At 46.6% G+C, this 23,898-nt stretch overlaps 2 protein-coding genes across 6 annotated transcripts in view; one reads left to right on the top strand and one right to left on the bottom strand.

The window, feature by feature from the left end:
* DMTF1 (cyclin D binding myb like transcription factor 1) overlaps positions 1–1,622 on the top strand; it is a 45,642-nt gene extending 44,020 nt beyond the window's left edge. For all 5 annotated transcript variants that reach the window (XM_065939895.1, XM_065939896.1, XM_065939892.1 and 2 more), the window contains 2 exons: positions 4–151; positions 316–1,622. In XM_065939895.1, the coding sequence (XP_065795967.1) occupies positions 4–151; positions 316–425 (258 nt within the window). In that variant the 3' untranslated portion in view covers positions 426–1,622. The remainder of the gene's footprint in view (positions 1–3; positions 152–315) is intronic.
* Positions 1,450–23,148, bottom strand: TMEM243 (transmembrane protein 243). The gene is made up of 5 exons (XM_065939897.1): positions 22,943–23,148; positions 22,135–22,423; positions 4,406–4,456; positions 3,306–3,410; positions 1,450–2,045 (listed from the first exon to the last, which is right to left on the bottom strand). Exons 2-5 carry the CDS (start codon positions 22,210–22,212, stop codon positions 1,923–1,925), a joined length of 357 nt encoding a protein of 118 aa, XP_065795969.1. The 5' UTR covers positions 22,213–22,423; positions 22,943–23,148; the 3' UTR covers positions 1,450–1,922.
* Positions 23,149–23,898: the final 750 nt, after the last annotated feature.

The raw sequence follows: 23,898 nt of genomic DNA, 5'->3' as shown, positions 1-23,898 counted from the left end.
TAGGATTTAGGGTCTCCTACCATAGAAGAGCAAGTTCATCAAACAACAATTGATGATGAAACCATACTTATTGTTCCTTCACCACATGGCTTTATCCAGACATCTGATGTTATAGATACTGAATCCGTCTTGCCTTTGACAACACTAACAGGTACTGTAACTCCATCGTGTGCCTGATAAATCTTAAGGGGGAAATCAAGCAGTGAGTCTTGTTAAATTTTCACTTTGGTAGAAGAACACTTATTTTAAATTCTTTGATGTGGATTAGACGATATATACACATTTAGGATCAACTTGAAACTTATCTCATTACAGATCCCATACTCCAGCATCATCGAGAAGAATCAAATATCATTGGATCATCTCTGGGCAGTCCTGTCTCAGAAGACTCAAAAGATGTTGAGGATTTGGTACACTGTCATTAGGTAATTCTTAGAAACAAGCCATTCAGGCAAAGTCACACTGTTCATTATATCTCCAAAGAAATAGGAGCAACCCCCAAGAGGCTTAATTTACCATTCCTCTGGCTTTTGAATAGCTGCAGTGCTCAAGCCACATACAGTGTTGCTGCTATGACTTTTTACCTCTTTAAATATATCATCTGAGGTCTAGTCTTACAACAGTGTGTAGTTGAGTGGAGCACTAGGGTCTTAAATGCAGAGATCCCAGTGATTACTGTTTCTTGTCAGCAGGGAATTTGATTCACTTTAGCTGAGAGAATTTTAAAATCGCCAAAGCTTAACTACTGTTTAAAAAGCAGTAATATTCATCTCTACAGTTCAGACATGGCACTCTGTCCGGCCTCAAGAAGGCCTGTTTATATTTCAGAGAAGTCACATTAACATGCTCTAGAGCTTCCCAGTGGCGACCTGCACAGAGGCATCTTCTAAGTAGTTTGAGACTTGAGCTGATTGTGGGGGGGTTATTTGGGTTTACCCATTGCTGGCAGTGGGAGCTGATGTGGCTGGGTAATGAGAAGAGTATTAAAAGGGTTTAGAAAATTCACTACAGGTTCTTTTTTTTTTTTAATTATTTTTTAAAGGGAATATGGATGAGAGTGGTAAAACAATTCACCAGAAGCTAAGCATTTTCATCCCTCAGAACCCACTGTCACCAGTTTACAGTTAGCACTTTGAAGTAAAGCTGAATGGGAAAGGAAGTACTAAGCTGCCTATCCTGTACCATGACCTTTTATTACATGTTTTGCTATGTAAATTACCCAGGAAATAGCAGAGTATCAGAGTTTGCCGTTCACCTAGTGCATTAACTGGTGGGGGTTTGATATAACTTCTCCCTCTCAGGCAATTTAAAAACACAAAATTTGCTTCTTTAATGAAAGGAAACAAACCAAGAGTCATTCCTATACTAGAGAAGGTTAAGCCAAAATTAGCCTCTAGGGCTTTAATGAATATGACCCCTATAGAAAAAGTTAAAAAAAAAAAAAAAAAAAACTTGTATAAATTATTTTATTTATTATTGTAATTAGATCTACACAATCAAAGTTGTCTTTTCACCGTCTGTGTTTTGTTAACGTGAAATTGTAGTTATAAGCAAAAGTTGGTTGCCTAGGGAACAATAATTGTATATTCAGTTTAACAGAAATAAAAGAATATTTGTCTTAAAATGCAAGATTGTTTGTTACATAGCCTTGCGCCATGCAATTACTTTATATAAAAAATTTCAAAAGTGAAAATGACTTGTGCTTTAAGGGGTAATGTTTAAGTGTAACATCAGCTCCTTAAAGAAAAAGCAAAGTGATATAGGATATGTCTCCCCTGCAAGAGGGAATTTAGATTTACAATTAACATGAAAATCATGTATCAGAGTTTTGCAGGAGACTCTTCAGCATACCTTCTCCAGCTCTTGTTCGAGTCCAAGTGTATTGCTTTGAAGAGACCTGGTGAGTGTATCTCTTGGCAGCCTCACTTTCCCACATCATGGAAGTACAGATTCGCACATATACATAACATGATGATAGAAAATAAGATATAGTAAATAAGGTTTCTAAATTTCGGTTCTAAATCTCCTTGTCGATACCAGTAGATCTAAAAGAAGAAGAATTAAATAGAAGTTTAAGTAATAGCATTGGACTGAATATTAAAAATTTAAAATACAACTAATTCTTTTCCACTGTGACCAAGTCCATCCATATATACTTTTCCCCCTAAATGAGGCTAAGGCAGCCAGAATTTTATTCTTTGTAATTCAAGTAGTACCAGCTGAGTTTATATCCAAAATCATACTTTTATTCCTGCTTTCTCAGTTAACTTTGGTCAATGTTTAAACCAAGAGTCCACCAATCATTTGGTGAGTCATCCAAGAATATATATTTATCTTCTAGAGATATTTTAATTATATGTGAGTAAAAGTTATCAACTTTTTAAGTACTGGAAGGGAGGACAACTTGTAAATTCCTTTAACTGATTCAAATTGCCAACAAAACCAGAGCTTTACACATGCATACCTCTAGTTTAAACTATTACAGATCACTGTCAGCCACTCTGGCTCTAGGCTGGGAGTGGGAGAGGAGCTTTGTTCCCCCAAGCTCTCAAAGTCCGAGGGGCCACTCCTTCCATCAGGTCAAAGGAATATAACAGTCAGTGAATTTGAAGCTGGGAAATGTCCCCTTTAACTCAGAGAAGCACATTATTATTTATGATTTAAGCTCTATGTGAGTCAAAACAATTATGTTTAAGGGTTTTGATTCTGCCTTTCCTCAAGGAAAATGAAACAGCTGCCAACTAATGATGACTTGGCAGATACCCAAGTGAGGATTGGCTACTGTCTTTGTTTCTTTACCATATTATAAAAACTGAACATTCTTATGAAAAAGATACAACTGTAGCTTTAGGTTTCTCAAGAGGTTTTGGTGTTAATTACTTTCATTTGGGGAGCTAATACTCAATTAAAATAGACTAGTTTTGTAATTATTAGAGGAGTAATAACATTTCCCAAAGACTGTTGGGCTCTGTATGTAGTCCTTGAAGGAAGATGAATTAAATTACATCATATCTTTGGTGACCTAAGTTGTTTGGGTTTTTTTTTTTTTTTTGTATCAAGGGAACAGAGTTGCCTTTTAGGGTTACAAGGTTACAACTTTGGGATTTAGGAGAAAAGGAGACAAATTCAAAAAAAAAACACCCTGGGACTTTAACAATGAGAATTGTGACATCCTTTGGGGGAGAGAAGTGGTCTATTAGAGACACCTTTTCATACAGATTTCTACCAGGGCTGGGAATTCTGTCCCAGGCACTGCAACCATCAGCCCTCAAGGATACTGAATTTAAATTCTCAGTAGTACTCACAAGTATGCAGGCAGTGATACTGCTCAAAGAGATGCAGACAGCAAAAAATATATTCAATGGTTTTGGAGGTAGTTGAGGGAAAACGAAAGCACTAATCAGCGTTACCTGTATGAAAAGAAAGTGTGTCAGGCCTCAGGAGTAATTCCAAGACTTGGTTAGACTGGCATCTAGGCAAAGTAACATTATAAAATGCTCCAAATGGTGAAATGGCATCTTATCTACCACCAGGTTTGTCTTCTGGAATGTTAATGTTTAATAAAATACTTAAAATCGTTTCAATTGTGTTATTCCTTTTAGTACTTCCACTTAATATTCCCAACCTCCTCCTCTATGAAAGGAGACAAACCACCATGAAGCAATAAAACTAGCTAACCTCAAAATAAACCTTCATCAACAAAGATTAGGAAGCAGTTAAACATTCCCCAGGATTAATGACTATACTGGGGAAAGTTCTAACCTTTTTGTCATTTTGAGTATACCAGCAAAAAAATATATATCCAAAACTGCTTTTGCTTAACATGAAAAATACTAAAAAATAGATTTCTAATACCCTATAAGTTCTCTTTCTACCTTAAATATAACGTTACCCATTCTTTTTATGAAGAAGTCATAGAAAGAGACTTCTCCAAAATTCTCTTAGATTTAACTGAAAATGTGCCAAAGAAAGGCCATTCTCAGACTGGGAAATGTGGCTTTGTTTTATTTTGATAGCACCAAGCTCTAGTATACAGAATGAGAAATTAAAATAATTTTTTAAAACCAAAGGATAATGAACGTACTTTAGGAACAAAATAAATGTAAAGATACCAGCAGAGCTGTGGGTTACATACAGCGGGGAGTTGCTAGTAGCCCTTCACAGACTACAAATTTCCTAGACAAACCCAGGGGGTGAGAGAGGAAATCAACTAGCTACTCCACTTATACCAAATGCAGTTTTATTCAAGTGTTAATAAGATTGAAAGCATTATTTTAACTACAATTGGAATATTCCATGCTCGTGTCCTAGCCCCTTAAGGTTTTTTTGGAGAGTTGATTGAACTGCAGTATTAAGGTTTTCAAAACTTTGGCTAAGACCCTGGCTGACGCACAAAGATACTTACTAGGATCAATAAAGATGTTAAGCTGCCAACAACTAAATTGATGATTCGATCCTGAAAAAGAGAGAGGTTTTTTTAGCCACATGATAAACTCATGGCATTTTAGAAAGACAATGCAAGACAGTGAGAAGGGAGAAAGCACTACCCTGCCCCTCTGAGCTTCACACAAACAACTGCCTTCAGAAAGGCAGAGTGTTCTGAGCCACCAGGTAAAGACGGGTTTGGGGAAGCTGGGCAGCTGCTTAGAGAAAGTTTCTTAAAGGGACATGGCATTTTTACATGAGGGCCTTTTGAAGATGGGAAACAGAGGCTTACAAATAATCTACTTTTGCTTCTGAGAACAGTATGAGCAGAAGCAAAAGGGAGAGGAGCATGGGGGTGGCCAGCCCAGATCCTTGGTGAAAACAGTCAGGAACCAGACTTAGGTGATGTCTCTTCCCATCATGAGTTTCAACCTGTTTGTGATACAGATGGTATCCTTGTTCATTAATCTTAAGAATCACCTGAATGAGGAGCCTGGGGTTTCTACCTATTGAGATCTCTTATACCCATCCCTGCCCCAACCAACTCCAAAGAATGCTTTGAAAAACTGATCTAATCCAATCCTCATTTTACTGGTTAAGGTAAATTTTGGTTTAGTGTGTGCAGTTAAACTATTTGCCTAAAGTCAGACAGCAAGTTAAAATCAACTTGAAACAGGATATCTAAATCAGGGTGACTGATTAGATGGTTTCAGTTAAAGGAATGAAAAGTAAAGTAATATATAAAAATAGTATGCACTGGGAAGACCCAGAGGAATTGGGTGGAGAGGGAGGTGGGAGGGGGGATCGGGATGGGGAATACATGTAAATCCATGGCTGATTCATGTCAATATATGACAAAAACCACTACAATACTGTAAAGTAATTAGCCTCCAACTAATAAAAATAAATGAAAAAATAAAAATGAGCAGAAGTAAAAAAATCAATTAAAAAAATAGTATGTAATAATATGAATACTAGGTTGATAGCACTTAGAGACCTTACAGAATGAAGTGACAAGGGTTAAAGACCTGATGAAGAAATACTACCTTATGGCCAATAAGAATATCAAGTAATCTTAGTTTGGAAAAGTCAAAGCTGAAGTCTTGAATGAATCAGTTTTAAAGACTGTGTTGGTAACGTCTGAGCACTTTTAAGATCAACAGGATACGGAATACGGGCAGCCACTAAACAAAAGCTCAGCGATAGGAAGGGCACAGGATCTTGCACAGAGTTGTCTGCTTCTAAAGATAAGCCAAAGAAGAGTAGGGCAGGCAAAGCTGGGAGGGCGAGAGGAGCAAAGCCAAGTGTTCTCTCCAGGGTGTCCGACCTCACACCCCACACCAAGGCCACTGCAACTTAAATGTCACACAGAACAAAGGAAACAACTGAATACCAAATCTGAGGACTCGGAACAGATCTTATCAGCTAGAGAAGACCACACGGCACACGCAAGAGTGAAACTAGAACCTCTCCTTAAGAAAGTGACCCAGGGATAAAGCGCTGATCACTATTAGTCCTGCACAAGACACATGTGCAGTTAACATAAAATGTGTTTATAGACAACCTATTTATGAGAACCCCACTGTTTCTGCCTTATGAAAAAGTTTCAACTAAACTCTGGTCTATTCTAAGAAGTAAAGAATATTTGCTCCCATCTCCTTATAAACTCCAGGGATTCTTAAATGTCTGCATATGTCACAAGAGCTTTTACCAACAGAAAGAAGCCACTGAAGAGGTTCAGGTGAGAGGCAGCCAACAAGAATCCCTCTTCTCCAAACGGTACAGCAGGTTTGCCAACCAGGATCAAAACAGGGAGAAGAGGGGGTCTAATGGTGAACAGATGGCAACTATGCCAGAAGCTTTTGTGTATCTTCTAAAAAATTCCAGGATGAAAGGCTAGCATGACTATTTTACAAGTGGAGAAACAAGCTCAGGAAAATTGAGAGCTTGCCCCAAATCTCAATACCAAGTAATGGAAACAGGATTCAATGCAACAGAGTAGATTCCATTTCTGCTTTTCACAGAAACAGCAGCATAGCATGTAACTGCTGGTCTAGACAAAGACTGTTGATTAGTCACTCAGCTGTGTCCAACACTTTGTGACCTCATGGACTATAGCCTGCCAGTTTCCTCTATCCATGGGATTCTCCAGGCAAGAATACTGGAGTGGGTTGCCATTCCCTTCTCCAGGGGATCTTCCCGACCCAGGGATCCAACCCACGTCTGCTGCATTGGCAGACAGATTCTTTACATCTGAGCCACCAGGGAATTTCTAGACAAAGATAGCAAGTTGCAAAGAACAAGCCTATTAGCAAAGTACAACAGTACTACAGTAAAGTGTTTTATCTTTCAGGAATGAAGATTTCCTCATAAGTGATTGTTTTAGATTGGTGAACTTAACCATAGAAGCCTAACCGGTTTCAGTCATTCATGAAAATACATCTAATATTGATGACTTCCCTATTTGCCTTCTAGACAAGCTACTGTCTAGAATCCCAACTCATCTTCATGAATATCAGGTATTCAGTCATTAAAATCCAGTCTCTCTGGGGCTCAGTGGACATGAGTTTGAGCAAACTTGGGAGATGGTGAAGGACAGGGAAACCTGGTGTGCTGCAGTTGGACACAACCGACTGACTGAACTAGGACTCCCAAGATGGGACAAAGTATTTAAAATATAGCACAACTATTTCTCACAGTCTCCTTCCTCCAAGCCAAGGTCTTGGCTTCAGGCCTTCGGCTATTGAAGTAACCTTGAATGCAGGCCAAAGAAACAGCAGAGTTAACTTTGGAAGACATCCCACTTCAGTCTAAACTCTCGCTATGCAGAGTGCTCTGGCCCTGCAGCACTGGTCTCACATGAGAGCCTGTAAGAAATGTGGAATCTCAGGCCTTGCCCCAGACCAACTGAATCAGAATCTACATTTTAACAAGAGCCTCACACGATCTGTGTGCACAGCTGTAAAGTTTAGAATCTAAACCATTTAGAACATTGCTAAATTCAAATCTTAGGGTAGAGACCCTCCCTAGGCCCAGAGATGATTTTTCAGAACTTTAGCAGCTCCCCCCACCCTCCCAGTCTCCAAAGATAGAACAATAGAGAATAATTAAATTGCCCTTAATTAGCATTTCAAAGGGCAGTGTTAGGGCTAATATGTTCCAAGTCAGAACAGAGTGCATGGAGAAAAGGGAATATTGCATTTAAATTTGCTGTTTATGGAATGACTTGAAATTCAGGTTGTCTCCATATCAAAAGCTAGTTTCTATTAACTCAGCTACTCTGTTCCTCACAAAAACTAGCTCTGTTTCTTCCTCAGTTTTATTACTGCTGTATTTCCATCTAACAAAACCATTCTCCCCACCAGATCTTTACACTTTATACTGTTACTTATTCTCACTCCCCAAGAAAGCTCAGCAGGATCAGAATCAGCCCTGATCTTTACCCACGGAGAAGACAGGACAGGTTGTCTTCCCTTCCCCTCAGGGCTTCCCTCATGGCTCAGACAGTAAAGAATCCGCCTGCAGTGCCAGGGAGATGACAGGACAGGTTGTCTTCCCTTCCCCTCAGGGCTTCCCTCATGGCTCAGACAGTAAAGAATCCGCCTGCAATGCCAGAGAGCTGGGTTCAATCCGTGGGTTGGGAAGATCCCCTGGAGGAGGGCATGGCAACTACTGCAGTATTTTGCCTAGAGAATCCCCATGGACAGAGGAGTCTGGGCAGGCTACAGTCCAAGGGGCAGAGTCGGACACAACTGAGCGACCAATCACAGCCCAGCACAGCCGTTCCTCAGGTATCTACTCAGCAATAGGCCAAGAGACTGTCTTAACTCATATGTGTGAATTTATGAGCACATAACCATAACAAGATACAAACACAGGGTATAGTTTTGACTGGGATTCTTCATATATTGGGCTTCTCTGGTGTCTCAGTGGTAGAGAATCTGCCTGCAAAGCAGGAGACAGGTTCGATCCCTGGGTCAGGAAGGTCCCTTGGAGAAGGAAGTGGCAACCCACTCCAATATTCTTGCCTGGAGAATTCCATGGACAGAGGAGCCTGGCAGACTACAGTCTCTGGGGCCGCAAGAGAGTCGGATTAAGTTTACTGACTAAACAACAACTGCGTATCTGCATATATTACCTCTCGTGTGCTTAGCCGCTCAGACGTGTCAGACTCTTTGCAGACCTAAGGACGGTAGCCCACCAGGCTCCTCTGCCGAAGGAATTCTCCCAACAAAAATACTGCAGTCGGTCACCATGCCCTCCTCCAGGGGATCTTCCCAAGCCAGGTACTGAACCCACGTCTCCTGCATGTCCTGCATTGGCAAGCGGATTCTTTACCACTGAGCCACCAGGGAAACCCATATTCCCTCTTAAGTCATTTATTTATTCACTTAAACATTATCTCAGTTATCTCAATAAATGCTGGGGAAAAAGTATCTTCTACATCGTAGCTCAGGATGAAGGGACTCCATAGAGACCCGGGGAGAACAAAGGTCATGACAGGGAAGAAGCTGGGCTTCCGCTGCATAGGTGGAGACGGCAGCCCAAGTCCAAAAGAGGCACATCTTCCTTTAAAATAATGAAGGAGAGAAAGACTGCTGTGGCTACAGCGTCTGTACCTGGGGTGAGACAAGGTAGCTCTGAGCAGCAGTAAGGAATATGCTCTCTCCATTTACCAGTGGGAACTGGGTTCAATCAAACCTATTTGCCCAAGGTCATACAGCCAGGTAGTGGCAAAAGTCCCCTCCCCAAAGCTCTCTGCAAAATGCAAGGCTAACAAGCAATTCAAAAGGTCTAAGAACGTTCTCATCTCACTGGCTAGCCAGATGGCTTCAAAAAGATCCCTTAACCCACTTGGGTCTATCAAGTGAGAGGACTGGGCTGATATCTGGTCCTTTCCAGTGTTAACCATTTATGGTTCTGGGTCATCAGCCTTAGACAGCACCTGGGCCAGAGAAGGAGGTCTATCCCTCAGCAATCAAAAGGCACAGGAGCCCCCCAGATTCCTTGGTCAGTCATTAAGCAGCATCCTGATACAAAACAGAGAACCCCAAATTCACTTCAAGTGCTCAGGTGGTAAAGGTTCTGGGAACATCCCAAATAACCAAAAGCCGGCCTTTGTCCTCAAGCAACCCACAACAGCCTGCTCAGAATGCTGACGGATAAAATCATGCTTCCAATGCCACAGTAATTTATGCTCTGCCTTATTCCAAAAAGGACCTGAAGCTTGTGCTGTCTTAGCAAAACCATAACCCATTCGAACAACAATAAAAAAGGCAAAATTTCTAAAGGGATTTGGGGAGTAGAAAGAAGGAGTAAAAGGATTTATGAGGGAAAAAATCTGACTATGGGACGTCCCTGGTGGTCGGGTGGTTAGGACTACGAGCTCTCACTGCCAAGGGCCCAGGTTCAATTCCTGGTCGGGGATCTAAGATTCCACAAGTCAAGTGGCACAGCCAAAAAAATATATATATATATATATATATCTGACTGAAGAAAACCTTTCTGAGTTCAAATGTTAGCTCGAAGGTTCCGAGCAGCCAAGAAAGAAGTCAAGTGGATTTCAAAGCTCTCAGATTGATGACAGCAAGCACAGTGCACGACCAGAAGAGGCTAGCTTCTCCTGGGTCTGAGGAGAGTTTGTTGCAGGGGCACCCAGATGCAGAAAGCACATCTACTTCATACATAATTATTTCTCTTATTGACACATAAAAATAGCTGAAGGCATAATGCCCCCAGAAGAGTGAGCTGCGGGGTAAGAAGTGGGATGGCTGAAATGCCACATGCCCAATTTAACTGCTCTTCCTTCACAGCTCAACTCAAACATCGCCTCCACTGTAACTCCCATCCAGACAGCTTCCTCGGGCACCCCTCAGGATGGGAGCTGTCCCTGTCTCAGGTCTCCCGGATCACACGGTTCACATGTGACCCTTCTGTATTTATTGCCTGTCGCCTCCTCCATTAGGACTGGCAGTTTATTAACCATGGGGAAGGTAGCCTGGCGCCCTGCCGGCCAGCGCCCTGTGAATGATGCTTAAAGAACACAATCATCGACAGAAGTGGCTGATGGCATTTTCCTTAGAGCCTCTCACCAGGAGAGGCCACTCAGTGGGGCCTGACTTGTCAGAAACCCCAGCTTCCGGTCACTGCTGTAGGACAGACACACAGCCGCGCCACAGAAGTCACAGGCTGGCTCTGCAGCCCACGAGGTCAGGCTCTCCCCAGCTCGGGGGGCCGAGCCCTCACACTGCCTCCATGGTGCCAGCGACCCCATGGAAATGCCAGGAGTGAGCCTCGGGCACCTCCAGGTCCAGGCTTCCTAAACCTGAGGATAAAAGCCTGGTCATTCATCTCCTGCCAGAGCAGCACCACCCCTAGTTTCAGAGGCATGACAGCAACTCCTGCCCAGGAACTGGTCCGCATGCCATGCTCCCTCGCACTCCCAGGCAGAAGCCACAGAAAACCCCGTGAGGGAAAGGAAAACCCTGGATGGACAATGCCAGGAGAACATTCCCTGACATGCTCTGGAGGGAGCAGGTGGAGGTAGGGGAAGGCTAAGAATCCCCCTTTCTCTGCGACTCCACCCAAGTCCTCCTCAGACATCCCCACAGGCAGCCCTACAGACCCCATCCCTCCCCAGTGCGCTCCAGCTCCATCCTCACCCCTCACACCCGCCGACACGGTTCCATGGGAGCCAACCTGGACACAGAAAGTTCTCATGAGCCCTGATCTCCCCTGCAGCCTCTGCCTTTCAACTCTCTACCCAACAGAGCCTGTGCCACCTACATACTCCCCCAGGTTCACTGGGCCAGGAAGGAGGCGGGACGGCACATCCTGCTTCCCAAGCTGGAGAGAGATGGCAATTTCAGTAATAATACCCTCTACTATGTTCTGAATGTTTGTGTCCCCCTAAAATTCTCAGGTTGAAGTCCTAATGGCTAATGTGACAACCGGAGGAGGTGGGGCCTCTGTGAGGGACATGGGTCACGATGGCTGAGCCCTCATGAATGGGACTGCATGCATCCTAAGTCGCTTCAGTAGTGTGTGACTCTTTGCGACCCGGTGGACTGTAGCCAGCCAGACTCCTCTGTCCATGGGATTTCCAGGCAAGAATACTGGAATGGGTTGCCATTTCCTCCTCCAGTGGGTCTTCCTGACCCAGGGATTGAATGCCTGTGTCCTGTGTCTCCTGCCTTGGCAGGAGGATTCTTTACCACTGAGCCATCTGGGAAGCTGACAGACAAAAGCATCCTCTATTTTTAAGAGGCATGTCCCTGGCAGTCTCATGCCACCTTCTTCCCTTCCTCTTCACAATTATTTCCGCACCTGTTCTGCCAGATCCCTCTTCTCCAACCCTCTCCTCCTCTGCCCCTGAGCCTAGTCTTCATCTTCATCCACTAACTAGATCACTCCCAATCTGTGTCACCAAAGCCCTGACCAGACCATGCAATCAGCAGTTTGAGCATCCAGAGTCCCCCTGCTCTCGATGCTTTGACAATCCAGTCCTGAGTCACCCCCAAGCCCCCCCCAATCACTTCCAGACTCCGGGGCTAAGCCTTGCGGTGGAGCCTTTCAACAATCCTACCTGTAACTGTTCACTCATCTGTCTTCTCCTCCACGCTGTAAGGCCTGGGAGGCCGGGGGCCACGTCCCCCTTGCTCACGGCCAGGCTCTGGGCCACTACCCGTGGCTGACTTCCAGCTCCATGGTGCCTTCTCCAAACCGTGTGCCCCTCCGTGCCCAGAGGCGGGAGCCCACCCAGTGCCCACCCTGAGGCGGGAGAGCTCTGTCTAACTCAGACCAAGCCAAGCCATGTGGTTGTGGGAGCTGCCACCACCCAGGGTGGAGACAACGTTCCTCTTAACTAAACAAAATGAAACCACACCAGTGGGCGGGATGCAGGTCATTCCCCTTTTATATATTCCTAGCACATACGAGATATTCAAATATTAACTGAAAGAACAAACTAACTGGTTTACTACAAGTTCACATGTTCACGGCTGGGCCTTCGCTGTATTTTCATGGCCTTTCTTTTGGGGTTGATTGTCCCTGTCTCTCTCCAGGAAGCAGACTGAAGCTCCACCTCATCTCAGGTTTACAATCTCACTCTTGAAGCCTGTCCATCAGCAGAGATCCTTATAAAATAAAAGATGCCCAAGAAAGAGGATTCCCCCCCATTCCTCCAGCCTGAAGAGGACTGGGGGGCAGCTGGCTCCTCTGTCAACCCTGGTCTTATTAGTTACCTCTATCCTACTCTCTGTGCTGAATCTCTCCCTGGTGGAGTCCACCTCTGGCCCCCAGATCTCAGCTCCTCCAACATCAGAAGAAGCTTCTGTCCACCCCGCTCTCCATTCTGATGTTCAGCAGCCATTCTCCACCCCTTTCACATGCCAAGTGTGAGGAAGTCAGGAACTAAGACAGGGTAAGTGAAGAGTGCTCAAGGTGGAGGTGGGGGGCTATTTTTAAAAAAGAAGGTCAAGGAATCCTCCTGTTTGAGCAGGGACCTTTTTAAGAAAAAGAAACGAGACACCCGAGGATCTAGGAGACGGGTACTGCAAACAAGGCAATGTAGCACTTGCAAGGGCCCTGAGGCAGGTGTGAGCTTGGAAACTGGAAGAAAACAAAGAAGGCTAGGATGACTGAAGCTGAATAAGGAGGGGAGAGGGAAGAATAAGGACTTGTATAGCGCCTTTCTCTCCTCTATGCAGTACACACATGCTCCATTAGAAAAGATACACTCTCGGGACTTCCCTGGTGGCCCAGTGGTTAAGAAGCTGCCTGTCCGTGCAGAGGACGCAGATTCAATTCCCAGTTAGGGAACTAAGATCCCACATGCTGTAGGGCAACTAAGCCCACGTGCCACAACTACTAAGCCTGTGCACCACAGCGAAGACCCTGTACAGCAAAAAATAAAATTAAACAGAAAAGAAAAGAAAAGATACACTGTAGCACACAGCACACTCCCTGGGACACAGTATGCACACAGCTAAGTGTTGAATCAAAGCGTACATCACATGCACACTGGACCACTGCCAGCCTCCAGAAGAGAAGTGTACTTCCAGAGTCTGCTCACAGTGGAACACTAGGTTCCCTCCCCTTTCTGGCATTTTCCTGCTCCCAACCCTTCAACCCGGCTTGGGATTCCCAGTCACCTCCTCCTGTCAAATCTGACTCACATTCCTGGGCCTAAGAATCAAAAGTCCTTTGTCCTGATGCCCCCAGTAGAATAAATATCCCCTCTTCCATGCTTCCCGGAACTCTATGCCTTCGGTCCCTACAGGGTTCCACCCCACGTCAGTCCTCCTAGCTCACAGGATCCTCAGGTCCCGGAAGGACGATCATCTTTTCTTGTGAGGGAGAGAGGAGAAAGGCAATCCAGTCACCACACAATAAATATACCAGGAGCCCACACTTCCTCCCACTGTCAACTGGGACTGAGGGATTCAGGCCCCGTGGGCCGCATCCTGCAATTCCGTGTGCAAAGGTTTACATTTCTCATCACAGCTCAGTGTCCTGATACCAGAAACCAAAGGCCAATTCACGGAAATGACTTCCCTTTTCTTCTTCCAAGTCGCAGTGGAAAACATCTTGTCAGGAAAGCTGTGGCAGTGGCCCAGTCAGAAGCCCCAGGGGCAGCCACGTAGGGACAGAGACGCTGAGAGGACCTGACATGTGGGAGGAGGTTTGGGTTTGGTGGAAGCAAGAAAAGTCAGGCCCTGCTGGTGGGTCTCCTGGGAGCCCCCAGAGCTGCGTGGTCCTGAGGAGACAGGAGGGTCCCCCAAAGCTGTGGCCAGAGGCAACCAGCATCCCTGGGGTGAAGCCAGGGACCAGTCAGACTCCCCAGATAACTCTGGGAAATGGGGAGCTCCGATCACAGGGCTGCTGTCCCCAGGCTTCAGAGAGAACCCCAGGGGCAGAGGCACGTGAAGAAAGCTTGAGACTCACACACACCCACACTCACCAACTCTCCTGCTCTGAGCGCCGTCTCAAACACACCAGGGCCTCCACAGCCTCCTATAGCTCTGAACGCCCACTTCTGCCTCAGGCCCTTCCAGAGAAAGCAGACATTATGGACGCCTTGAAACATCTCCCCTATTTCACAGATTCACATTCTGAAGCATCTTTCACTTGTGAATATTTCTGTGATACCCTTCCTGCCAGATTCTCCTCCTCACTGTGAGGCACACTTGAAATATATTATTTTCATTGAAGCATCACTTAGGGAAATGAGATCACAGTAAAAATAGAAAACAGACCTACTCCACATGTTTAGGGGACAAAATGATCCCTAGCGCTGGTACCATAGGAAGTGCTGGATCCTTTTCTTTTTTTCTTCTTCTTCTGTTTTTTAGCCTCACCACACAGCAGGCAGGATCTTATATCTCAGATCACTGATGGAACCTGTACTCCACCCCCCCAAGAATTGGAAGCATGGAGTCCAAACCACTGGACCACCAAGGAAGTCCTGGAAGTGCCAGGTCTTTATGTGCTCCTGCCTTAAGAACTGGGAGACCAAGAACAAGGGTGAGGACGTCATGATCATGACAGACCCACTATCTGTGTTTTCTCCTGCCACATGCCTGCCTATGACCTCAGGTACGTCATGGAACACTGAAGCCAAAGTTTCCATATTTGTACAATAGTCTAACATGCGGGGATGCCACAAAGATTCAGATATATTACAGAAAAGTCCTAGAACAGCGTGACATTTACAAGGGTCAGTAAACGGCTGTTGACATGCTATCAGTATTATTTCCACCGCGTCTAATGGGGTGTCATTCACCAATGGGATTAGGTCCTCAGAGATGAGTGTGAGTTGAGTGGGTCCCAGAGCCTGGCCCCCCTTTCAAGAGCAGCCCAATTTCAAATGCATTCCATCATCCCCACCGGGACACTTAAGTGTGTCAACCCAAGTGTCTCCATGGCAGCACAAAAAATATGGTCATTATGGGTGCTCAGTCATGTCGTGTCCAACTCTCTGCAACCCGGTAGACTAGAGCCCGACCGGCTCCTCCGTCCATGGAATTTTCCAGGCAAGAATACTGTAAGGGGTTGCCATTTCCTGCTGCAGGGGACCTTCCAGGCCCAGGGATCAAACCCATGTCTTGTGCGTCTCCTGCACTGGCAGGTGGGATCTTCACCACTGAGGCACCAGGGAGGCCCCATGGTCATTATACCTACACACAAACTATGGACTGAACCTAAGGGGGAAAAAAAAGACTAGCAGATCCAGTCTGTTGAGCTGTGAAAACCTTATCTATGGAAAGAAAAACATAGCAAACCACCAGCTTCTGAGAGACCGGGCCTCAGTTTAAGTTTTTACACAGTATTGTAATATGTTTATGGGCTCTTGGCTGAAGCTCAGCAAGGAGAGGAGAGAGTGATGCCCTTAACTGCACAAGAGCCTGTTGGTACCCAGCACCCCAGGTTTCTGAACACCAGACCCCATCTTCTGCTGATGGTTCAGGAGGTCCCAAGAAAGTAGGTTACTTTTTGGTGATGCTAAATGCTCACTTCACTTAAAACTTAACATACCCAAGAACATAACAAGAAGCAGACATAGACACAGAGAACAAACTAGCATTTACCAGTGGGGAAAGGGAAGGAAAGAGGGGCCAGACAGGAGTAGGGGATGAAGAGGTACAAACTATTAGGTATAAAATAAGGGATATATTGTAAAACATGGGGAATATAGCAAATATTTTACAATTACTATAAATGGAATATAACCTTTAAAACTGTAAATTTCAGGACTTCCCTGGTGGTTCAGTGGCTAAGACTCTGCACTCCCAATGCAGGGGGCCGGGGCTCCAACCCTGATTAGAGAATTAGATCCTGTGTGCTGCAACTAAGACCTCACACAGCTAAATAAATAAGTTAATTAAAAAAATAATAATAAAATAAAAATTGTAAATCTTTCTATTGCATACCTGCAACTCACATAATATTGCACATCAACTAAACTTCAACAACAACAACAAAAAAAACCCATAAAATCCAGACCTAGGTAAGGCATTGTGCCAAGCGCTAAAAAGGCTGGAGAAATAAAGCAATTGGCTGCTACCGTCAAGGAGTGTAGACTCTGGCCGGGAAGGCAAGACCTATATGAACCCCTCACAGCACAAGCAGAGAATACCAGGAGGCATCTCTGACCACCAGGCTCAAAGGAGAGAAGCATGGATGTAGGCTGGGCAGAAAGGAAAGCTCTAAGGTGGGAAATCAGACGAACCAGGATGCAGGTATTTGGGGACGAGAGTGTGCTACAGAAAGTAAAAGAGACCAGGAAGGCAGCCCATGCACAGAAAGAGGCCCAAGGAGAGGGGCCAGCCCAGACCGGGCATCAGAGAGCAGAGTTAAGACCAGGGCTGTCAGCCTCCTTGTGCACCAGCATTCTTGGATGAGCTTTCTCAACATACAATCGCCTGAGCCCATCCCTCAGAAACCTCCCAGTCCTGGCATCTATCATCTGGAACCATCTCTCTAGCACAAGAAATGGCAACTAAAAGTGGTTTGGCAGGCTGGGTGAGAGCCACAGGGACAACAGATCCATCCTTGGAGAGACTAGCTCCACTTTGAGGGAGAGGAGACAGGTATGCTCAGAGAATCACCGGGAGGGAGGCTGTGTCAAAAGGCAAGAGTTGAGAGGCCCTGGGGCTCTGGGCAGGTGGAGGGACAGCAGGCAGACCCAATACCGCCAACCACAGCTTTGTCCTTAAGGACGCAATAACCCTCACCCCCACCCCGCAAAAGGCAAGAAGTAGCACTCTAACCTTAACACAATTATTTGCAAAGTCAAATGCTCCAAATCTGAACTGTCTGAATTTGACTACAGGTCATCAAAAGACCTGTTTTTCACTTTTTGTTTTTTGACTTCTTTTGCAAGGAGGGGAGGTAAGGATTCAGGAATATGCAATAGAACATGAAACTTTTTGCCTTTGGTACTAAAGACCTGAGCCTCAGTACCCACTAACTTGCTCGCTACATGGAGAGCCCCTCCATATTATGAGTCCAGTGTAGGCGCCTTCCTCCAGTATCGCTCACTCTTCTTACATCACATCCAAGTAGAAACAAAGGGATAGAATGGTCACCACCCTTCTTAGAGGATGAATCATTTATTATTAGTGAAAACCAACAGAAGAGGCTGGTCCAGGAACTGGCTTTTGCTGCATTCCATGGAGGGAATGCAGCTAATTTCAGTAATATACTTTATTTCCATACATCTAAAATACTGTCATTTCAGTGCATACTCAATATGAAGAGTGGAGAGATTTTTACATCTTTTTTTGGTACTAAGCCTTTGTAATCTAGTGTGCGTTTTCGCTTACCCTTCCCTTCCCCCCTGCCAGCCTCCCACCCCGGCCCACTGCACTGGCTGTGGAAGGCGGGTTTACCTTCCACCCCAGACAGAACCATCCTCCTTGTTCCCACAGCTTCACCCATCCACTGGCTAAAACTGATTTCACATGATTCTGCAGCCAGCTAGCAAATCAAGAAATCAACATCAACGCACAAGCCCTGAGGATAACTCAAAGCATTTCATTACCCAGACAGAAAGATGGCCCAAAGGAAACTTTTTACAGGCAGCTGTGGGCAAAAGAGGGACAAATACCTCCAGGGTATAGTTCATACTAGGAAGGGAGAAGCAAGGAACAGATTCCTAGAGTGACATTTCCTGAAGAGAGTTCTGTAGACACTCAGTTCAAATCTGCTGTGGGTGGAGGCATGCAGGGTAAGACTCCAGTAAGGCGATGATTGTGCCAATGATAAGAGGTCAGCCACCAAAAGAGCACGATGTACCATCGCCCTTCTCCAACTAGACTCTCAGTGAAAATGAGCACATTAAAGGTTCTGAGAAGTCCCGCAGTAAAGAAAAATGTTTCACAAACAGGACTGTGAAACTACCATGACTAAACATTCACTTGCTTTAGAACTGCAGACTGAAGTACCAGCTCCGTGTGATTACTGAGCAGCTGAAACACAGCTATTCCAAACTGAGATGGGCTCTAAGTGAAAATGCACACTGGACTGCAAAGGCTTAGTTCAAAAAAAGGATGTAAAAATCTCTCCACCTTTCATATTGAGTACGTACTGAAATGACAGTATTTTAGATGTATGGAAATAAAGTATATCACTGAAATTAACTGCATCTGTTTACACTTTTTAAATATATGGCTATTAGAACACTTAAAATCTCATACATGCTTCACCTTATATTTCTATTGGGGTAGTGCTCAAAATTCAGAAAATGCTAATCAACAGCACATGCTCAGAAACCTCACCCACATCATATTATCGTATCATATCGCCACATTTGTTTTTTTCCCTGAAAGAGATGTACTGCATCCCAGAACTGGGGATGAAATAAAAACAGATGAGAAATACACCTGGATATTCAGACCAGGGTGGGTAAGAGAGCCCACCTAGCAACATAAAATTCCAAAGGTATCAAGGAATGAGTATCTCGGCTTTTGTCTGTTATCCCCTAGACATTTATGCAACAACAGAGAACTATTTCGCTATAAAGTTATTGCTAAACATCATGCTAACAACTGAATAGATCCAGGGTTTGGTAACTGAAAACAGGATGTAAAGACAGAAGTTCCTTTAGGGACTGCCCATGCGGGCACTGCTCCAGACCTGCTGGGTCGCGTATTTCTTGTTCTATGGCAGACTCTGGTATCTTTCACTTACTCCATGACTTTGGGCATATATATACACCTATTTCCTGTGAAAGGACCAAGTACGTGAATGCCCACAGTGCTTCCTGGAGCATGTGACCCAGACTGCGAAAGTCAACATTCACTGTCCTAGTCAACTCACAACACATCGCCAAGGAGAACCAGTTGCGTGACTGAACACATAGCCTGCTTTGTAGTTCAGCTTCCCTGCTTGCGAAAGGAGTGACAACATCCATCACACAAAGGAACTGGGGCATCAAACAAGGCGACGCTGGATGCAGGGCACGCTGCCTGGCACTCAGGAAACACCACCTCCCTCCTGACTCCGCTCTGTGGGCTTCAGTCATCTTGGCCACAGAGTTAGAGACTGGACCTCAACCTCTGGTCCTTTCTAGACTTCAAAGTGAGAGGCTATCTATGGTCAGTCATTAGAAGGCAATGAAGAGGACTAAAAGCTCAGAAGATCTGTCAGACTAGGACAGGAAGTGGGCTTTCCCCTTTCTGGATTTTTCACTCAAAGGCGACAGTTCATTAATGAATTGGCTGTTGTGTCCAGTTTCCAGGGAATCTCTGGGAGCAAACTCACACAGCGGCCATCAACAGTTTCCCAAGGCCCCCAGGAAGCCACCCAGCTGGCGGTGACTGTCCTCCATGGGAATGGCCCCACTGTAACATGTCCTGTCCTTTCACTACTGAGGGCCCATCCTGTGTACGTCCCAAATAAATCATTTGCCGTCATTAAAGACGGATGCCTCTTCTTCCTCAGATACGACAATTTATATGAAACATGATGTTTCTTCCTATCCTAAGACCAAAGTCTCTCTCCTTTCTCCATTCTGTTTAATTTCCATATGTCTAATCACCTTGTCAGCCCTACAGAAGAAGCTAAAGGAGAAATTCTGAGAGATCTGGAAATATATATTGTTCTTAATTTTTTTTCTTAGTAGCTGATCCTACTGTTATGAGATCTAAAACTGATTTTAGATAAGTAATGCTGGGAGTATACACTATTTGATTAAGTAAATCTGTGATAAACAGATGTATTTGGAATTGTCAAATTCTTGGATAGATTTCAAATGGATCATAGGCAATTTTAGTATACGTGCTGCCAAAGCGAGCAGTGGATCATAGGCAATAGGGAAACTTATAGTCATTGACTACTTAGGCCCAAGTGAGTCAGAAAACATCAATATTTCTAAGTGTCTCTATAAATCAATAAGTCCCTTATAGATTCCTGTACATCAGTATTAAGGGGCTAAAGGAGGTCAGAGGTCTGCATCACCAGAACCCCACAACCCCTTGTGCACCAAGGTATGTGGAGGAGGGACTGAACCTCTTCATTCTCAGGCCAGCTGGGCAGCCACTGGGTAGTCCAGTGACTAAGACTCTGCTCCCAATGCAAGAGACCTAGGTTTGATCCCTGGTCGGGAAACTGGATCCCACATGCCCCAACTAAGAATCCTGTGAGCTTCGAATATGACCCTGCACAGCCAATTAAACAAAAAAAATATTTTAAAAAAAGGGGGGATGGGCCAATGTGATCCCTTCAAGCAGTCAGCTGCCTCTACCCTCCAGGCCCCAAATCTTCTTCTAGTCAACCCCCAATGTAGGGGCCTTCATATCTGAAAGCTAAAGGCTACCAAACGCTCAGAATGGAGAATTCGATCCTCTAAGATCTTCCCAAGCTTCACAAATGGACCACTTTCTCCCCTGTCCCCTAACATGCCCCCTCTAGGCCCGGTCATAGCACAGATCCAGCTGCCTCACGTGTGCTTGCATGTTTCTGCCATCTGCCTGGATTCCTTGGACCCTCCCCTCCCCCCGCAGGCCTACCACAATACTGTTAGCAGAGGGGAATTCCATGGCAGTCCTATGGTTGACTCCTCAGTGATGAGAGAGCGCCTGGGTTCAACGCCTGGTCAGGGAAATAAGAGCCCACCAGCCATTCGGCCAAAAATAAAATAAAAGAAAAACAATGTTAGCAGAAATAGGAATATCTATTGGATTCTGGGATTATGCAAAAGCCACACAATAAACAAGAAGCATCTTCCTAGATATCAAGCTTAAAACATTTTCTTGTAAAGACACTTTGAGAAGAGAAAGCAAAATCCACAGGGAGGTTAAAAAAAGAAAAAAAGAAAGCAGTGGTCTCCTGGCAGACTGGAAGCTTCCAAATTCAGGGTCATGCCCCAGGTTGTCAGCTGGACAAGCTTTCTGTCCTTTCTGGTAAAGAGGTCCCTACCTGAGCGGAGAAACCCAGGAAGCTCTGAACTCCATATGCGCCCTACTTTCTAAGAGAGACTGAGAGTACTTTGCCAAGGGTCAAAGATCACCAATGTCGCTTTCTAACTGGAAAAAAAAAAAAAAAGGCTAATCTTGCCCAAACAGCTCGGAAAGTTAATGCTGGGGACAGGAAAAGAGCTCCCTTCAATTACTGACCCAGGACATCACAGGATTAAGCTTGTAAGAGGACATTATACTTTTTTAAAGCCTGAAATAAGGCACTAGAGCGTGTATGGGTCTGAGACCCTTTGATCACTTCCTGGAATGGAGCCCCATCAAAGGAACACTAATTTCATGCCTCTCCTCTTTTTCTCCGCTTGGCTGCCTCAGCAGTAAACCCTTACGGGCTCTAGATAAACACAAATCAGAAGCACCACTCTTGGGCCCTTACGGAAGCCTCAGAAGCCTCTTGAAAGTCCGCACGCCAGGTGGACCAGCGGATGTGCAAACAGCCTGACCACCCAGCTGGGAGGCGAGGCAGGGAGCGAGCTTCCGCACTCCGGTTTAGGGCCCCTAACAGCCCAGAACTTTCTGAACTTTTCTCCACCCTCAATCTTCAAAGGCTTTCGGCCAACCCTGTCCCAAAGAGGGAGCCGAGGGGCAAGACGAGGATCCTGAGAGGGATGAAGGGGCTTCTTGCTGCAAGTGCCCTCCAGGGGCCCGCAGAAGGACCCCGCAGGGCTCTGGGTCCCGGGGCGGGGGGTTGGACAGACACGCCGCTCAGCCCCGCGTCCGGGGCCGCACTCACCTTGGCAGAGGTCTCTCCGAACAGAGGTCTGTTGTCCAGGCCACTTGTGCCGTAGGTCCTGGTGGAAAAGTCCTCCATTTTAGGGTTTCTTCACTGTCCCCGAGCCACTCCAAGCCGAGCCAGCATTGCCTCCCGGAGTCCCGGGTCTACGACTCGCGGCGCCGCCGGTCACCGAGCGCTCATCGCCGAAGCCCAGGGAGGCCGGAGTCCCGGCGGCGGGGGTGGGCGCTCAGACCCGCGGGACGAGGCCGCTCCGCCCGAGCCTCTCTCCCCTCCTCATCGTGAGCAGCTGCCGCAGGAAGTGAAAGGAAACAACACCTCGTGGCCGCCCCGCCCGGCCGCTCCCGCTTCCCCCAATCTCAGCGCCCCGGGCCGCCCGGCTGTCTCCGCAGCTCGCGATGCAAATCGGCTTGGCCGGGGCTCCCCGCTTCCCCGCCCTCGCCGCTCCGCTCTGGGACACGACCATTTCCCGAGCTTTCTAAATGTTCTGGTGAGCACGGATCCCTCCACGCTCGAAGGCAGGGAAAAAGTTTTCCCAGGAGAAGGCATTACCAGCCCTCCGCACCGCTCCGCCCCTCTCGCACCCGCGGCCAGAATGAAGCTGCGGGGGCAGAGCCCAGCGCTCCGCCTGCCCCTCCCGCGGCGCTGCGGGATCAGGTCGCGGCCGCGCCGAGCAGCTCGGATCCCCGCTCAGGTGTTGCCGGCACCCCCGGGCCGGCGCGCTCTCGCGGCGGAAGACGGGGATCCTGCCTCGGCCCCGCACCGCTGGGCCACCCTCCCGGAGCCGCCCCGCGCCCGCAGGCCAAACCTCGGCGTCTCCAGCCGCCCGCACGCTCGGGAGTCCTGGCCGCACTGGGGAGCGCGGGTCCCGGTCCACGCCGGCGCGGGGATGCGGTGCCAGGCGTCGGGGAAAGAGAAAGAGCGAGAGACCTTCCGCGCGGGCGGCGAGACCGTGCTGCGCGGCGGGTCCCCGGCCCGCTCCCACGGCCGGGACCCGCGGCCACTGTCGCAAACCGACTCGGCCCGCCCAGGCCACGTCACGGCCGAGGCCGCCAATCCCGCACGCCGGGGCGCCGCATTGGCTACGGAGCCTTATTTCTAGAGGTGCCTGTTTATTCCCCGCGAGGCAGCGGACCTCCTGGCTCCCCGCTTTCTCCGGCTCCTGGTAACTAGCGCTTGCGCGACCCACGTGGGCAGAGCACATCTCGGGAAGATAGCCTCGCAGTGGGCTGAAAGCTTCTTGAAAACAACCAACCTGCTTTAACCACGCCGGTCTTTGCACCACTAGGATGGAAAGGGAGTGGTTGGTAAATTAGTTGTTTATCATGTTTGTGTGTTTGTCTGGTTTGTTCTGTGATAGGGAACCTATGTCGTGGACAGAGAGGGTCAAGAGGTAATCCGTGCTTAAGTTTTTCTTCGATTTGTCCACTCAACCTGCTGGTGATGCTGCTGAGAAGTGTATGTGTAGCCGCAGAGGAAAAATGCGTCGTATGTCAGCCTCTTCGGGTTTGAAGCTGGAGAACCGGAGGTGGACAGGCACCCTAGGCAACCCAGCGTGACTCTGCATTTGGGAGCCTTTGTAAGTATTAGGGAACAAATGCAACCACGCTAGGTAACCCGGACACTACAGCTGCTACGCTGAAGCGAGCTGTGACTTACGTTTGTTCGCAGGGAGAGCGCGTGTTGGAACACTGTTGCCCTGTAACCCTTAGAATCCAAGACAAATTTCCACGTGGTCCCTCTAGAGTTTAGGACAAAGGTTTA

Source organism: Muntiacus reevesi, chromosome 6 (assembly GCF_963930625.1).
Source record: "Muntiacus reevesi chromosome 6, mMunRee1.1, whole genome shotgun sequence".
NCBI classification, from domain to species: Eukaryota; Metazoa; Chordata; class Mammalia; order Artiodactyla; family Cervidae; genus Muntiacus; species Muntiacus reevesi.
The sequence above is the reverse complement of the archived record's forward strand: the minus strand, read 5'-3'. Positions and strand labels throughout refer to the sequence as shown.

Excerpts from the sequence above, each read along its gene's own strand:
- TMEM243 (XM_065939897.1), bottom strand. The coding sequence starts at position 22,212 with ATGGAGGACTTTTCCACCAGGACCTACGGCACAAGTGGCCTGGACAAC. Across the intron at positions 4,457-22,134 it reads TCGGAGAGACCTCTGCCAAG|GATCGAATCATCAATTTAGT; the intron begins GTGAGTGCGGCC and ends TCTCTTTTTCAG. Across the intron at positions 3,411-4,405 it reads TAACATCTTTATTGATCCTA|GTAACGCTGATTAGTGCTTT; the intron begins GTAAGTATCTTT and ends CTTTTCATACAG.